Source organism: Chelonoidis abingdonii, chromosome 5 (assembly GCF_003597395.2).
Source record: "Chelonoidis abingdonii isolate Lonesome George chromosome 5, CheloAbing_2.0, whole genome shotgun sequence".
Lineage (NCBI taxonomy): Eukaryota > Metazoa > Chordata > Testudines > Testudinidae > Chelonoidis > Chelonoidis abingdonii.
Window position 1 is genome coordinate 24,865,766 of NC_133773.1, and position 18,723 is coordinate 24,884,488.

General features: G+C 40.0%; 1 protein-coding gene across 1 annotated transcript in view; it reads left to right on the plus strand.

Annotated features, from left to right (window-relative positions):
- The window catches only part of GRID2 (glutamate ionotropic receptor delta type subunit 2), a 1,102,380-nt gene that overhangs the window by 624,876 nt on the left and 458,781 nt on the right, over window positions 1-18,723 (plus strand). Inside the window, exon 4 of the mRNA XM_075066158.1 lies at window positions 4,425-4,630. Within this exon, the coding sequence (XP_074922259.1) occupies window positions 4,425-4,630 (206 nt within the window). The remainder of the gene's footprint in view (window positions 1-4,424; window positions 4,631-18,723) is intronic.

Genomic DNA, 18,723 nt, shown 5'->3' on the forward strand with positions numbered 1-18,723 from the left:
ATACCTCCTTTTCATTTGCATTCTTCCAAAACTTTGTTGTGTTTTGAAAGGTAAGGTTGGGCAGCCAGTAGGCTGAACCAACTTAAAAAAACCCTGGATGCCACCAAATAACAGAATGCCCTCCAAATTGCATAAAATTTGCACTGCTCATTCAAACAATATCATTAAAAGTTTGACCTAAGTAAAGTTTTCATTGGCCTTTAAAATAACTTTTTTTCATAATGTTAATCTCACTGATTTCTTAACGTACTGCTGGTAGCCATTATCATCTGATTGGGATGCAGATGAGTTGGTTTTCTCACTCTGCCTACATCAGCACTAGAGGTTTTTAAACAGCTAGCAGTCAGGTCAATGGAACTAATTTCACATACACAGTTCCTCGAACATGGTCTCATGAACAAAGCAATTGCACACTGAAATGCATTAGAGAGAGACTCAAGGGGTGGGTCTACATTACCAAAATTAAGACCTGTAATTCATCACCGATAAATTACAGATTTGGGCTTGCACTATGGAGCTAAATATAGCAGCAAGTGGATGGGTCTCAGAGCCCATACTCCAGCCCAAACAGAAATGTCTACACTGCTGTTTCTAGCCCCATAGTGCAAGCTCCAGAACCCTGGTCAGTAGGCCTGGCTTCTGAGACTCGTTCGGGCTGGGGAGAATATATATATACTTTTAATGTAGATAAACCCTAAGTGATTTGCCCAAAGTTGTATAGGAAAGCTATGGCAAAGCTGGGAACTGAACTCTGATCAGAGTCCAGTCCTAACACTTAAACACAAGGTCATCTCTCCTAACTTAGTAGCTGAGATTAGCTAATCGTATCTACACTCTTACTAACAGTAGCTAGATTTTAATGTCTGGGTGATTGGGAAGAGTATTTCCAAAAGGAGAACCCCTGATACAGGGACTCACTTCTTGGATTCTTTCAAAAGAGCCAGAGCTGCTTGACGTTTGACACATAGTATTCCACCTATTGCATTTTTTGCCTGGAAAGAGATGCCATGGTGAGTAGCATATCTGTTTCTTTACAGGTAGGGTTTAACTTCGTGACTTATCATTGACATTGAAGAGCTGATTCTATATTCATGTAACCTTGTGTCAAATGTGGTGGTTGTATTTTAAAAATTTAATACTAAATATTAGTGACACAGGGATGGAGAGAAGGCAGTAACGCTGGCTTTAGTTCCAAGACTGTAATGAGGATTCTTTATATTGGTGATAATAGATAGCTGTCCTACGTTCTTTGAAATGACCATAGATCTGATTTAAAAAGAGAAATCTCATTTCTAGTTGTCTGGCTAGCAAATGGAGGATGAGAATCACTTGTGCAACAAAAATTAACAGCTCTGTGTGTGCCTCTGCTGAGACATCTGCAGCAGCAGCCACTTACCAGATTTTTGTGCGGAAGGAATTTACCCATGGAAAACAGGGTTCCATGGAACAATGTAGAAATATCCTACTATCAGATAGTTTATGCAGGAAAGGTGAGTTGACACTATCCATTCAATGGTAGGACCTATTCTTTGGCATATTTTTCAGAGAAGATCATCTCTAGTGACTAGAGAGCTAAAACACTGGAATCAACAATCATCATAATTTTGTAGCACTTACACAGCAGTTTTCATCTGGTGGTCCCAAAGTGTTTCATTAAGATAGGTAAACTTCATTATTGTCATCTTCCTTTTACAAATGGAGCCACTGAGGGACAAAGACATCAATAATTTACCCAACATTATACAGTTTATCAGTAGCAAGGTGAGGAATAATACACAAAATTCCTTACTCTGTCTCGTGCCCTATCCATTAAATGACACTGTCTCCCTAGATGTGTATCAAGGTGCCACCATGCATAGACTGTAAGATCACTGAGAAGAATAATCTTATCAACAAAGAGCATCCCAAGTCTTAATGTCCACTCGGTCTGTTAATATTCAACATATTGAATTGCTTTGTTCGATTAATAGATTTTTGAAGGCCAGAAGTGAGTCCTGTGATCATCTAGTCTGACCACCTCATAACACAGATTAGAGAATTTCACTCCGTAATGACAGCATCAAGCCCATAACTTCTGGTTAAGCCAGAACATAAGTTTTAGGAAAACAGAAGTTCTCCCACTCGTTTCTGTCTCTTGAGTGGGTTAGAGGAGCCCATGGCCATTGGTATGGATTTGAAAACTGACAAAATTTGTCCTAATTTAGGCCACATTTCTCCAGGTATTCTCATGGTATATGTAGATACCTGAGAAGGTTTAAATAATTTAGTGCACTCCTGGCCAATCTTTATCTCTATTCAAAAAGTTCCTGTCTAACTGGCTGTTAAGTAACCCAGAAATGTGGTAAATATGTAAAACTTTAAAACTCAGGCGTTAAAGCAGGAGCAGCTAGTTTATCACTTGCATAAAACTAGGCATGTTTGTAACAGTTCAGATAATCTTTTTCCTTCTTAAATTGGCATTGAAGTGCCAACAAAAAAACAAAAACAAAAAACCCTTAACATCCCTGATTAGACTGAATTTAATTTTCCCAATTTAGACATTAAATAGAAGCTGTAATTAGCATCTGACGATCGTTTGGAACTTTATTTTTAGGATGTGCGTGTACTTTATCAGTGTTAAACCATTCTTCAGATATTTAGTAATACTTCAAACATTGCTGACTTATCTATATATAAATAGTGTGGTTGCAGCCATGGATTCCTAAAATGGCCTCCTGGTTTGCTGTATTTTACTTCCAGAGGATCAACTCATGGAATATTAATGTTTTAAACAAGCTTGCTTCCAAGCCTGGCTCTTTTAAATAACTTATGTGGATTATTTAGATATGTGACTGTTCTATGGTTGCATTCCATTGCATTGCATTTTAAACTGTCTAAGGACTCTGCTGTCTCTGAGGCCAGGCAGCCATTTTGTGCTCAGGTAAGTATAGATTCTCACAAGGGAGAGAGACAGTGTTCTCTCATTGGGGACTATGTTTGTTCCTTTTTGTTCTTTTGTTTTCAAATGAAAATAAGTTGTTTGAACTGTAAGCATCAGTTTTAAGTCTGCAACTGGCCCTTTGTAGCAAGGCATTTTTTAGCGTTGCGACACTCCAAAATTTTTTATATACTGGGTAGGTATACCATAACTCAAAGGCAGGTGCTGAAGACTTTTTTCACCATAAGGCCCTATAAACTCAAATAGCTGATGGGTATCCAGTGAGCATTTAACACATAACTAAATGAAAGGATATTTGTAGGCTGAGGGAACTGGGATTATTTAGTCTGCAGAAGAGAAGAATGAGGGGGGATTTGATAGCTGTTTTCAACTACCTGAAAGGGGGTTCCAAAGAGGATGGATCTAGACTATTCTCAGTGGAACTAGATGACAGAACAAAGAGTAATGGTCTCAAGTTGCAGTGTGGGAGGTTTAGGTTGGATATTTGGAAAAAAATTTTCACTAGGAGGGTGGTGAAGCACTGGAATGGGTTATCTAGGGAGGTGGTGGAAATCTCCTTCCTTAGAGGTTTTTAAGGTCAGGCTTGACAAACCTGGGTCTGGGATGATTTAGGTTGGGGGATTGGTCCTGCTTGAGCAGGAAGGTTGGATTTAGATGACCTCCTTGAGACCCTTCCCAACCCTGATATTCTATGATTATTGGAGAAGGAAGGGGTGCAGATACTGTAGACACAATAACTTAAGCAATTACAACAAAAGATAAACATGAACAACTCATTCTTAGGAAAGGTGTACACAGAATGAGCAAGCAGGCTCCATTACAACTCTTTGTGTATGAAAAAGATATAATTCATGTATTTTGTTTTCATTTTTATTTAAAGCTAAACACAGTCAATGGCCATTGTGTCTACCAAGTAACATATTATGGTTGTGTTTCATTCTTTTTTTTAAAGAAAGTAAATTTATGTACAACTTGGACCCAGCTTTTTGCTAAATAGCTAATGTAGTTAAGTTTAGGAATTCAAAAGTATGTGCTTCTCCAAGGACAGTTGTATTATGGTGATAACATTACTTTCAGTCTCCAACAAAAGAAACAAAGAAAAGCACTGTATGTTGCAGTCTGATAACTGAGCCTCCCCTTCTCAGCATGTGTCATTTAGTATGAAACTGCTCTTGGAGATGTACAGTGTTAATTAGAATTGGAAACAATATGGTGATTGAGTGAGGAAATCAACTGAAAATAATTAAGTACTGTTTTTAAGTGATTTTTTTAACACTAACCCATACATAAAATTATTCCCACATTTTATCACGTTAGGACATACCATGAGCATAGCTCAGGAAAAGTTGAAATGAATATTAAGTTAGGGTGGCTTTCAGGGATCTACCCAACACTGAGTAGAATACCTTTTCAAGATAAACAGAACAGTGTTTTGTCTCTGTTCTATATACAAATTAGCATTTTGATGGGCTTTTGATGTTCCTAGATATCCGTGGAATACAAGAATTTTTGGACAAAGTATCTCAGCAGGGAATGGATGTAGCACTGCAGAAGGTAGAGAATAACATCAATAAAATGATCACAGGACTCTTTGCCACCATGCGAATAGAAGAACTGAACCGCTACCGGGACACTCTGAGACGGGCCATTCTTGTAATGAACGCATCAACAGCCAAGTCCTTCGTTACAGAGGTAAGTGATCAGCAGTGTTAATTTTCTCCTGTCCTTTATGCCCTCAGGTTTGTTTACTGAAATTTAAAAATACTTTATCGGTGAATAATTTTACCTGACATCTTATAAAATACAGTAAATAGATTCACTTTATGTGACTTCTTGTAAAAATAAATACTTCAGAATATATGCTTGATTGCCTCTTAAAAAAAAAAAACCCAACAACATAAAACACTTATTAATGATGGTTTTATGGTTCATATGAGTGCATCCAAAGGAAAGTATACCTGTGCCCCTTATGAGCAATATATTACAAAAAATACAAGAGAAATATCTTTAGAACTCTTATTAACATTCATGTCTGTTGTACTGCTAATTCTCTGCTCATCTCATTTATTCCTTAGCATCCACTTTACTGCTGAAAGTAGTTATATTTTTATTTAATTACATATATTTTGGATATGGGTATGTCTATCTGACTGATGCATTGAAACTTGCTGGGTTTTTATAAAATTAAGCTTAATAATGACCTAGTAGAGGTTATAAGACAGCTCAGAAATTGGTATCATAGGTTTAAGTTAAAAGGATAATATATTCATGAAGAATTTAAATTGCTAAAATACAGTAATATTGAGATATTTAAGCAAAAGTTGGATTACTGCATCAAATTTAACTAATTAAAGGAGTTTTGTGTTGGAAGTAGCTGACTGCCATATTGATGGGATAGGTGTTTTATTGGTTGGGGGTTGAGTGGGTTTGTTTGGTCTTTTAATGGTCTTCCTCTTTTCTTCAGAAGATAGGGTTTGTGGGTTTTTTAATTATTTTTTTGTGGAGTGGGGCATAGGAAAGTGAGAGGAAAAATTGTTTTTAATTTTGAAAACAAATTACAGATATGTTAGAGATGGTATAATTGTCATGAAATAGTTCCAGACATTCAGAATGTATGGCGTACTATTGGTGTTACACAACTTTGCAACTGTTGGCATTTGAGAAACTGGAGACTTCTTAATGGCAACCAAGATGAGTGGGATTTTTAAGAAACTAAGTGACTTAAGAGGACAAGTCCTTTTAGCTTTCAGTGGAAATTGTGCTCCTAAGTCACCTACATACTTTTGAAAATCCCACCCTATTTGTATATATATTTAATTAATGGCATGAGTGGACAGCTCCATGCTCCAGAAGTGCATGACATGGATATATTCTTCCCTTTACCATCAACATATGGCTCAAAGTAAACATGTTGCTTGTCTATCACACAAAAAATATGGTCTTTTCTTACATTTAACAATAATCTTTCATGCTGGATCTGTTTGTAGGCAGCGTTGTTTGCTCAGGGGGTTGGGAAAAGGGAAGCAGGAAGGAATGGAATAAGCTATGCCAGCAAAAGGCCTAGTCTATGCTAGGCAATTAATTTGGTGTAACTACAGCCACACCCCTGAGCATTGTAGTTAAGCTGACCTAAGTCCCTGTGTAGACTGCATTACATGGAAGAATTCTTCTGTTGGCATGGCTTCCGCCTCCTGCAGAGGAGGTTACCTGTGTCAGTGGGAGAACTCCCATTGTCATAGGTAGTGTCTACAAAGAAGTGATACAGCAGTGAAGTTGCAGTTGCGCTACTGTAGTATTTTAAGCGTAATCAAGTCTTAAGGGCTTGTCTTCACAGACAGTTGTTCATGAGTAACTTCATGCGTCAACATTTCCCAAGTGCATTAAGGTAAATTGAATTATGGTCACTTGAATTATGAATCAGTGTGTCCACTCAAGGGTTTAATGCAGTTCAACTAATCACATTAATTGACACCTTTAGTTAATTTGGATTAATTTTCCTAAGTGTCCCCCTGTTGACAAACCCACTTTTATTCCAAAGTAAGAATGCCTTGTCCCTGTTCAGCTTGGGTTAACCACTTGGGTTAAGCTAAACAGGAAGAAAACACTCTTATTTCACATTAAGACTTTCCACATGTGGAGTTAATCAAGAACAACTCCATGTGTAGACAAGCCCTAAGCTTTCATGGCTTGCCTGCTCATGACGTGCAACTGTTGGTTCATCAGGGCTTCTTAACTTAAATACTTAATGTTCTCATGGTTCATCTGAGGACATGCCACAACTGTAATAAGCATGACAAATACCACCTTTTCCAGAATAAGCAGTCACACCTGATCCTGTGTACATTGGCAGTCTACAAATTAGAGATTCCTTGAGGTAGAGTTTATCTTTGCTTTAGCCTTTTGATATTTTTGTTTCTTGAAAACAGCAATGCTTTTAGTTATGTCTTTGCTGATCTGTGCTTTCTGTCTAGCCTTTGTATCCATAGAGCTTGCAACGATGAGGTCACTACTTAGAGAATGTTCAGAAAGAAGAAGGGGTTTGAGGTTTAAATGCCTTTCTCTCATCTTGGAAATAGCTTATTCTCCCTAAAAATTAGGTAGCAACTTTATATCTTGGAAGTGCTATACAGATACCAGCTGGCTAATCCACACATCAGCCCTCTCACAGAGTGATAAAGGAGCATTGTTTCCATTTTGAGAGACAAAGTGACAACCAGGGGCCCCTATCCATCTTTGATGTCCTTTTCGGGTAGGGTGACTAGGTTTCCTGATTTTATTGGGGCTGTCCCAACATTAGGGCTTTGTCTTCTATAGGACCCTTAACACACACACCTTGGTCCCGATTTTTCACTGTTGCTATCTGGTCACCCTATTTTGGGGATTCGGAATAATGTGGGAGGGGGGAAGGAACAAAGGGAACAGTGAGGTGAGAAGTGGGTGGAATGTAGAGTTTAATATGAGGAATCACTAGACAGAGAGAGAAATCGAATGTAGGGGCAAAGCATGAAAAAAGTTTGTTACAAGGTAAAGATGCTGCAACCTATAAGGGTTAACAGGTTCCTGCTGGTTACATGACTGATCTGGGCAGAGTGTAAAGGAAGGGGAAATTGGGTCCAAGGGAACTGAGGGAAAGGAGTGACTACTTGTATCCTGATTGTCTAAAAAGGTGGGGGAGGAATCCTCTGGGGAATTATTGCCTGGTGTTTTCAAACTGATTTGCATTTTGTCTTTGTGACTGGCAGATAATAAACAAGCCCTCAGGTAAAGGACCTAATAAAAAAATGGAGGCTTGGAATTTTATTTCCATTTCCTGGCTGGTGAAACTGCACATAGGTTTTAAGGTAGAATAAGGAATGTGTGTGGGGACACAAGGAGCCTATGAAGGGGCTAGGAGAGGCTGGTAGTGCAGTTGGAGTGGACAATGAAGATGATTTTAACTGGCGAATGTTAGATTGGAGAGGGGAGTCAGGTAGGTTGAATAGGATATGAACCCATTAAACCATGCATGAAAGAACAATGGTGTGATCCAGGGTTTGGCAGTGGGGAAAGGAGAAGGGAGTTGGGAGTCAGGCTTTAGGAATGTATGTCAGCAATAAAGCCAGTATGAGAATTTGAGTGTTTCTGGATGCCATTCCCATGTTCTGTCCACTATATCACATTGTCTCTAAAACTTGAAAAAACTCCAGTCTCTTCAGTTTCCACAACAAATACAATATTGGATTTTACCTTTCCTCCACCCCCCAAAAAATACATATTTTGTTCTAAATTACTAATTTAAAGCGTTTGGGCTTGATTCTGCAATAAACTGAGTTTACTGACCCCAGTCATGCAAAGCACTTAAATCAGGTGCTTAAATGTAAACATATGAATAATCCCATGACTTCAATGGAATTACTCAAATGCTTAAAGTTAAACACGTGCTTAAGTGCTATGAAGGATGGTGACTAGAATGATCAGCAACTTGTGGTACGGAGCCTTCAGCGACTGTGTCCTAGGAAATGCGGCCACAGTCAAAATGTTGTTTTACTCAGGTTCTTAAGTGCAGCCCTGGTAGAGCTATCTCTAGTCTGATACTTATCATGCTCTTAAGCACACAGGAAGAACATAGGAACACAAAACTAAAAGGGACCTCCTGGGTTATTGAGTCCAGTTCCCTGCTATTGCACACAACCCCGTCAAATAGTCACATTCATGAACATGCCCCCATTACTCCCCATTGGAAGGATGTTGCAGAACTTCACTGCTCTGGTGGTTAGAAACTTTCTTCTAATTTCCAATCTAAAATTATTCATGGCCAATTTATACCCGTTTGTTTCGCCAGCATTGCCCTTTAGCTTAAATAGCATTTAGCCCTCCCAGGTGTTACGCCTCGATGTATTTATAGAGAGCTATCATATCCCTTCTCAACCTTTATTTTGCTTAGCTAAACAAGCCAGACTCTGTAAGCCTCCTTTCATATTATAGGCCCTCTATTCCCTTCATCCTTGTAATACCTTTTCTCTGCACCTGTTCCAGTCTGAGTCCATCTTTCTTGCATTTGGGTGTATGTAATATTGCCAATGCTTAGTGCAATGGCGTTCTCTAGCTGTACTGTAAATATCTCTCCTGATACAACCTAGGATTGCGCTCTCTCTCTCTCTCCAGCTACATTACATGGATGGCTTATAATCATCCTGTGATTGACTAATGTACCTGGATGTCTCTCGTCCTCCGTTAGTTCCAAGTAAAGAGCCCCCAGCTTGTGGCATAATTCTTGTTAACCTCCAAGTGCATTACATAGCATTACATTTGATCTCATCCTATCCTCTAGGTCAGCCAATTCTGCTTATATAATATTGTAATCTTCCTCTATATTATCAATGCCTCTCAAGTTTGTGTCAGCAGCTAATTGCATTAGCACACTGTGTCAAATACTTTATTGAAGTCCAGATAGGTTAGATCTGCTGCATTCTCTTATCTAAGAAATCAGTTATATTATGAAGGAAAGATATGAGGTTAATCTGGCAAGATATACTCAGGGCTAACCAGAAAGGAAGGCAAGAGGGGCAATTTGCCCCAGGCCCTGGGCCCTGCAGGGCCCCCCACAAGAGTTTTTTGGGGCCCCTGGAGTGGGGTCGTTCACTTGCTCCAGGAGCCCCGGAAAACTCTCGCGGGGCCTGGGCCCCGGAGCTCCTTCCGCTCCTGGTCATCATCGGCAATTCGGTGGTGGGGGGTCCTTCTGCTCCGGGACCCGCCACCAAAGTACCCTGAAGACCTGTTGCGGGGGGTCCTTCCAGCACTTCGACGGCGGGTCCTGGGGTGGGTCTTCGGCAACAATTCGGCAGCGGGGGGTCCTTCCGCCCCAGGACCCACCACTGAAGCGTTGGGTCTTCGGTGGCGGGGAGCTCCCGCCACCGAAGACCCCAGGCCCGCTGAATCCCCTGGGCAGCCCTGAATATACTTTTGGTAAACCCATGTTGTATTTTATCATTGTATTTTTGCCCAGTGAGGTGTGCCCCAATCCACTTTAATCCTGATAATTCTGAGCAGACCAGGGCTTTGGAGCTGTGCTCCGGCTCCGTTCCAGCTCCAGGCAAAAACCTGCAGCTCCACTGATCCAGACCTGCTCCGTGTTCCAGCTCTGAGCTCCGCTCCAAAGCCCTGGAGCAGACTATAGCCAGTGTCCTTGGCTGGAGTCTTTAGAGAGACTCTTGGAATGCAGATCATTTTTCTAGCACCCTCTTCTGAGAGCTGAGACTCTATCTATGGTTCAAGTGGCTGGTGCTTGAGACTACTTCTAGTACCTTGACTTCCCAAATCGTCAAGCTCAGCACAGTGAATAGCAATATATTTGTAAGTTTTGCCATTTTGTAACGTATTAGATAGACAGAACCAGGGCCAGCTCCAGGCACCAGATGAGAAAGCACGTGCCTGGGGAGGCACATTGAAAGGGACGGCATTCCAGCCAATCTTGGGGCACATTCCGGCTGCCCTGCCGTGGTGTTTTTTTGTTTTTGTTTTTTTGCTTTGGCAGCCTGGTCTGCAGCTCCAGAGCCCCCGGCCAGCTCCCTGCGCTCTGCCAGTCCCAACCCAGCTGTGCATGGGCATGGACCCTGGCCTTGTGTGGGGGAGCAGGAACTAATGATCCCCACTATTCACCATGCCGCCAGGCTCCCTGAAATGCGTCACTCTCCGCCGCCTGCATCAGCCTTCACCTCCCATGCCGCTCTGAGCCTGGCCCGACCAAGCCGCCTTTAAAGGAGTGGCTGAGCCAGCACCTCTTGCAGCCCCTGAGAGAGGCACCCCAAGGCCGGAGGGGGGAGCCCCTCTTGCCTGGCTGCAGCGCCTGGCTGCCCATGGGGGGATGGAGTGGGCGAGCGCCACCCTTCACCTGCCTGCGAGCCACCTTGACCGCCCTCCACATGCTTCCTTCAGCTGCCTTTTTTTTTTTCACTTGCGGCGGCAAAAAAGCTAGAGCCGGCCCTGGATAGAACATATAAAAAACATATGTTGTGCAAAGCTAATGGCTCATTTCAATTACCAAATGTGAGCTGCTATAAAAAAAGAAAAAACAGAGTAGGCTTTGCTTGTAAGAGAAATGCTTGTAAATTCCCATTGTATTAATCTTGGTATAAGCTATTTTATTTGTTGTTCATGTTCACCATCAAGGCAGGGAAATGAAAATCATATATAATTGTGTTAGGCATTTCTAGTATTAACTATGCATCATTTTTGCTTACATTTCACCTCATGAACCTGTCAAATTAAAATGTCTTGTACTTCTACCAACCCATGACGACACATGTTGATCCCGAGAAACTGGTAGCATTGGGTGAAGGGGTTCAAATGAGCTACTTTGCAGCCTTCATAAATGAATAATAGCTTAATAATATACTTTTAAAATATTCAGGTGCAATGGAGTAAAGATAGAGAGTGGCTAATACTTCTCTCTAACTTATGGATTCCATGTGTTTACATGAGAAATGAATGTGTATAGAGTGGGTACTATTAAAGAATTGTTTATGCAATCATGCTACTTACCTTGACCATGTTTTTTGCAACATTCCCTATAACTAGGGTAATAAATATTCATATCCTTTGTTAAATAACCCCAATGAAGGTGTCAAGTATCAGAGGGGTAGCTGTGTTAGTCTGGATCTGTAAAAGCAGCAGAGAATCCTGTGGCACCTTATAGACTAACAGACGTTTTGGAGCATGAGCTTTCGTGGGTGAATACCCACTTCATCAATGAAGGTGGTGAGGGTCCAGCTTTTAATGGGGTCCTTTTTCTTGGCAGCAGTGTGAGTGTTTTTAACTAAACATTTGACTAATTACTAAATCAAGTTGTTTTTTATGCAGTGACATATGACAAATGATTCTAACAGGTTTCATCTTCAGCTCTGAACATGCAGTGAAGCTCAAATCATTTAGTTATGAAGTAAAGAAAGAACAGAAAAGGATTTACTCTAGAGAGCTGCACTAAAAGCAGGTTTATTTCTTTAAAATGCCTATTTTAAAGTCACAGTAGAAGTAGGTTGACTTTTTCTACACTTGGTTCACTCATCCTTTTACTGTGGCAGAGATCACAGAAGCTCAGCCTTTTTTTCACTTCATTCTGTGTGTGGTGTGTATTGAATTTCACACATGTCCCATGGGACATCATTGTGAAGTTTGGATATGTAATTCTCTAAAGGAAATTATTATTACATTATTGTAATGTACTCAAGTGTTAATAACTCTGTATTAAATTTTAGCTCTGGCAATTAATTTTCAGAGGGTAAAATGAAATACTATGTCATCTGTGAATCTTTTCTTGCCCATCCCATTTTTCTCTCAATCTCTTTGCTGTTCTGTTTTTCAAGGTTGATTTTGCTCACTAATTTCAGTTTGAGAGCTTTTTCCACACTGTGCTCCTTTAAAAAGCAGTGTTGTCCTTTTCTAGCACTGTATCTTCTTGAGTAGGACTAATCCAGTATCACATGGCCTGTTCTAAATTATTGTTATTAACAAAAAACTGGATCTTTTACTTCATCTGCTGTATTTCACTAGCACTGAAGGCCAGTCTTTTCTCTGTTGTCTTCACAATAGCTGTAACTTTTACTGAAGGCTTCAAGTATCTTTCTTCAATAACTCCCAAATCCCTTTCCTGGTCAAGATTCTGAATGCATTGAAACCTCTTGTTTTAAATGAAGCAGTGGTACTCCTGTGGCAAATATTCACCCATCTGTTTGTTTAAGAAGAAAAAGAAAAAAATATGGTTCATGGTTTTCTATTCCAGTCCAGATTCTTGACCCTTAAACTAGTACAGACTGATTACAGGCCTTTCAGTTGATAGGGGATATCCAGAAAAGAAAGCTGAATTTGCTTTTCCCCCAGTAGAGTGTGCCTATTGTGGCTTGATTCATGGAATGGTGTTGGAATAGATTTTGTACACACAGTCTCTTGCCACAGGTTAAAGGTTAGATGTTGGAGATTTTTGCTCTTGGGCAGGAGAGAGCTAGCAGGAGACAGCTTCTGTGCTAAACTACAAGCAACACAAAAGGGATTTACACAGGATTAAGCTACAGAGACACCATCATCATGGCCTAAAGTCCACCATCCTTCTCCTGTCTCAATTTCTGCATGTGTGGGAAAGGGCCAAGAGGACAGCAGAGGTTCAGTTAATAAATCTTCATATTTTGTGTGGTCACAGAGAGAGCCTGAATTATAGTGCAGTCCATCCTTCTGCTGAACTGTTGTGCAATGTTAGCATCTGCTGTGAAGAAGAACTAATATTTGGAACTCTCTGTGAGTGAAATATAGCACAGCACAAAGGGCCCACAATATGCTTTCTATCTCGCTTCACACTTTCAAGGGCTAAAGTGGAGCAGAAGGCCTTGCATAGGTCTTCTGCATTTGTATGAATTTTTTGTGGTGATCCTGATATGCAGCTGTGTCAGAAAAGAATATGACAGAACTCAGGAAGGGGACATGTCTCCCCTCCTCTTGGGCCAGCTGTGCCCAGTCCATTCCTTGGTATAATTTACAACATTTACAGCTGGAGTTGTGAATCTAAATTCCTTCTAAATCTGAGGAAATTAGAATTTCTAATTCGAAACTATTAGTGGAAGAGAAGCTTCCATGTTTATGCATGGAATAGAAAAGCTCCTTTGTTTTTGTGAGGGCATGTCATATTATTTTTAGTGTTCAAACAACTGCTTGATAATATGCTTCAATAGATTCTTGTCTGTAATAACTCTTGGTTGTCAGAGATTCAACCTTTGTCACATCTCCCTGTGAGAACTCACCTCTTAGTATAGGTGATATCTTTGGACTGAAATACAAACTAGCATCCTGACCACTTATAACCATTAAAGTTCAGATGATCCTTTTTTACCATTGTTACCATCATCTGAATTTCTGCTTTGGTTAATTAGATTCTGCCACCTGACTAGCTTGCACTTTCTATTGCATACAGTAATCTTCCTTAGCTATTATTCCAAACTGATGTTTAGTGTTGCTGTGCTTTGTTAATTAACTACTGTGTTCCTCCTGAGAGGTGACTGCTTTTTAGAGAAAGGTGAAATGGTAGCAAAAATTAGAAACTTGTAAATGAATCAAAGCAATTTCTATACATAATAGAAATGGATCTTCCAACAGAAAATTATGGCTGGTATTTTCAAAGGAGCCTAGGTAGTTCGGCATCTAATTTCTTCAAGGCCTTTTACAAATCTCATCCTACTAAACAACTGCAGAAAATCCCAACTGGCAAACACCACTTTTAACAAGCCACTTGCTGGCAGGGTGGTGTCTTTCTACAAAAGAATGAAAATCACTGACAACTGGGCTTGATTAACATTAAATGGAGATAAGACTTGCCAAAATAGTCCCCTCTACCCAGGCACAGATTCTTCTTCCTATGCGAGATTACCTTTATACTGGCACAATTGTAGTGTCTGCTGCTCAGCAGTGACAAAAAGTGTATCACATGGTATCTAGTGTAAGAGTCTTCCAATATTGCTTCTAACCCTTACAACATTCCTCATTGCCATGAAAAATCAGTGTTGAATGCTTTTTAATAGTGAAGTGCATTTAGTTGACTCAGAACTGTAATATCCAATTAATATTATCGCTGTGTTAGAATGAAACAAGGGAAAACAGTAAGCATCAGTTCTTCTATTTTTAAAATTGTAGTCAATGGCACTGAGAAGCAAGACCATGTTATTACCTTGTCCTAAACTGGAGATAGAAATCCATGCCCTTACTACAGGTATATTAAAACTTGCTTATTAAATGTTCACAAACTATTCCTGTGTTTTCTCTTTATCAATAAGAGCAAAATATGCTCCGTTACACTCTTTGTGACACAGGAAGCAAGATAATAAACCAGATAGGAGGTTTACTCTGATACAATATTTTCAAGTAATTTATTTATTTCAATAATCTATGGAAATACTTAGGTGGCTTGCATAAATTTAAATAATTATATTTTTATATTTTCATGGCCTAATTGGATAATTATCAGTAAACAGATTTGGTTCAATAGAATATTAGTAAAAATGTTCAGTGCTGCATTGAAGCCAATTGCTTTTAGAATTCTGTAACAATGGAAACTCATGATTCAGTTTCCTTTTGTGGTATACTGTACATATTTCAGAATCAGAGATGACAATCCTGAAGACTATTAAAAGAGAGAGGATTCTATTTTGGTTGTATTTATCAGAGAGTACTGATAAATACAACCAACTTTGTGGCCTCCATAAGGTAGCAAATAACTTTGGAACCGGACAATATTTGCTTCTCACTCTCTCGCAATATTACCCTTTCCTAAATAGGATTTTATAGTATTTGGTTCATTTGTAAATTATTATGAAAAGTTTGTCTTCTGTCCTGTAGACTGTGATTTCAAATGGAAAATTAATATATGGTTGTGACTCATGCTAGGGTTTCCATAAACAAGAGCAACAGCTGCCTCTTTTTTTTCTTTCAGTTTGCAAAAAGTGCCATATTAGTTTTGGAAACACAAATTATCTATTAGATCTCCATGTCATACAGGTTAAGGACTTGATCCTGTACAAAGATCTACCCAGGCAGATCCCTCTACTTCCATGGAGAGCCCATTGACTTTACCTCCACAAATGGTTAGTCAGTCAAGAGGCAAGCAACTATTGACCACCTGTGAGTGAAATAGCACAACACTATTTGAACTCGTAGTCCTGTCTTAGCTTATTATTGCTCGTGACAAAATATTTCCAGGAAAACCCAGTTTGGGCCCTTAGTAACAGAAAATCTGCTTAGATTGAGGTTGCAATGTTGTAAGCCACTTGCAAACCCCACCCCCGCTGGCCTAGAGCTGGCCTGCATAGCCCCAAAAGCAAGGGATGCTAGGCCTGTCAGGAGATGCAACGAACCTTTACAACTCCGAGATCCTCTATTTCTGGGGATGCTGTGAGTGAAGAGAGTGAATGTCCTTTCCAATGGAAGGGATTTTAAATTTCAACCCCTGGTACCCAGTGCAAATAATCTGACCCACTGATAAGCTCTTAGAAAAATAACAGTATAATATTTCTTTGCAAAATGGTGGAAATACCTGTACCTTTTACAGATATTATATGGATCTCAGTTTACCTGTGTGACGTTATCCTGCGTGGCTGAATAGAGTTACATCAAAGGAGATTGGAAGTGGGAAACGAACAGGAAACAAAACAATGGCAAAGATATGATACAGTCCAGAGAATGCCAAGGGTCCTTGAGGAAACAGTGGGGAAAGCTATTGACTGGGGAATAACCCCTGCCTGGCTCTAGCTAGTCTGTCAAGGTGTACTCTTCCTGACCTAAACCTAGGGTCACAGAGGATGCCAAAAACCTGTGATACTCTGTTTAAGGATGAAGGGGTGTCAGCATCTGCCCAGGGTGGAGCGAGATTGAAACACGGAGGGACTGCAGCAGTGCAGTCTGCTTCTCCCAGCCCAGAGATGGAGGTAACTGAACTGAATGGTATTTACAAAACCTTGTGATAAAAGATTAAGGTTTAGGTAAGGGGTAGCATGCATATGGACTTTCGTTCTTTTTACCCTTTGTTCTCTGTGCTATATGCCTTTGGGTGAAAAAATAATGCTTGGTTTTGAAGAAGCTGGTTTTAGGGTCACTTTAATTATTAATTAGAGATATACCAATCTCCTAGAACTGGAAGGGACCTTGAAAGGTCATTGAGTCCAGCCCCCTGCTTTCACTGGCAGGACCAATTTTTGCCCCAGATCCCTAAGTGGCCCCCTCAAGGATTGAATTCACAACCCTGGGTTTAGCAGGCCAATGCTCAAACCACTAAGCTATCCCTCCCCCCTAATTAGCTTGCTGCTCACAGGTCCCTTTAGGAAAAGGGCTTACAGTTGCCAAATGCAGTTGGGCTGTGGTGTTAATATGGCTGGTAAACAGGCAGGTTGCCACCCAGAGATCCTAGACTGATTAGATGGTGTGGTTCCACCCTTGATAGAAGTCCTCGAAGTCAGGCCTGTGACCTCAGGGTGCACTTCAGAAGTCTAAAGTGCATCTTACCCTGTACCAGTTGTCAGAGGATGAATTACTTATTAAGGTGGTGGTGAATTGTCTCAACCAAAGCTGAGGACAGCATAAGACAATGAAATATACAAATAGATTTTTAACTCAGGGTTTTTTGTTTCTTCCGGTGTGTGTGTGTGGGGGGGAAGTTATTACTTTTTTATTGTCCTCAGAGTCGGCTGATATTTCCTTGATTAATTTGAAGAATGTTTCCCTTTCTGGACATTGACTTCTCAGGAATTTTGTCAGCAGAAATGTCAAATAATGTTAAATTTAAGGCACAATACTAAAACATGCTGGGAGTTGTTATCAGGAGGACAGCTGAGAACTAGGTAAGGCATGCTGGGAAAGAGAGTTAATGTATACAAATGTTCCCATGCTATAAAAGTTTCCATTGCTTATATCAGTAAAATACTGGGAAAGAGCAGGAACTTTTTTCTCTCATTAGAAAAGGGTTCAGAAGTCAGCCTCAGAGGGAGTCAATAGCTGGACAAGGAAACCCAGAAAGAGAACTGTGACCTAGAAGCAAACTGGGGACAAAGTTTGTTTTGTTTGAATTTTTGTGGTTGATTTGGATGATGAGACTGTACCCTTAGAAGACACGGCTTAGTTTGGCTGGAGAACCAGATATGGACAAGTCCAAGAGAGATGAAATTAAGGCACTGGGTTAATCTTTTTCAATTGGTTTCACATTACCCTGATAGGAAGTGAATGAGGTAACCTTGGGGAAAGGTACTTCCTTGGGATTGTCAACTTTGGTTGGGCAAATTCCTGGAGATTTCATCACAACATAATTTGTAATTAAAGATCAATCTTTAAAACCTGGAGACTCCAGGACAATCCTGGAGGGTTGGCAATGCTATACTCCCTTCTATTTTTGGGAACCAAGGCTGGGTGTTCCACTAGACAGAAGACAGGATCTCCCCTTCACCATATTAATAGGCAGGTGGAAACCAGGGCCCATTATATGGTGTATTTTCCTCTCTGTTTTCCACAATATTTGCCCACTTGCCTCAATCTATGGCAGTAGCACACAGATTTTAGTCATGTGACTTGACATTACTCATAGGATTACAGGGAAAAAATCTCAGAGGTTAATACATATATTATAGGACATTTTAGCATTGAACAGGATGTGAAGGCTGGAGGGGAGGGGAAAAAAAGGAGACATAAGTGGATGATTCAAGTTTTCTTTGGTTTCAATCAAGCCAATGATGAAAGCAGCTTCCCACAAGCTCTAATTTAAACATAGACTTTCAAAAATAACATACTTGGCATTTGCAGATGCTCTAAGGAATGAAAGCTTTTCTTGTGTGATCTCCTTAAAACAGAGTTCATGTTCGAATTGCCTGGATACGTATGAACAAAGAGAGCTAATGCATCCCGAGAGCCCTTCCAGCTTTCACAGCTAGATACGTTTTTCATAAATAAATACTGTATTGAGCTGAACTTTTGGCTAGTAGGGGAGATGGGTTATTGGATGCACAGCCACAGCTGGCTCAAGAACAGGACTTTGTTCATAATAAATCAGATGAAATTTCTAAATCCACTTTATAGTTATATCATGCATCAAACCACTGCATAGGGATGAAGTTGTGATATTAACATTTGTTTTTCCTGTGGCTCTCTTCAATCCTTGAATTATATAATTTAATTTTTAGCTTTTCAATTCTGATCTAATTTAAAACCAGGCATTGACTTCTACATGATATTCTTCTTTGTTTAGTGTTTCATCTAAGTTATCTGAAACATTTTTGCATTCTCTAAAT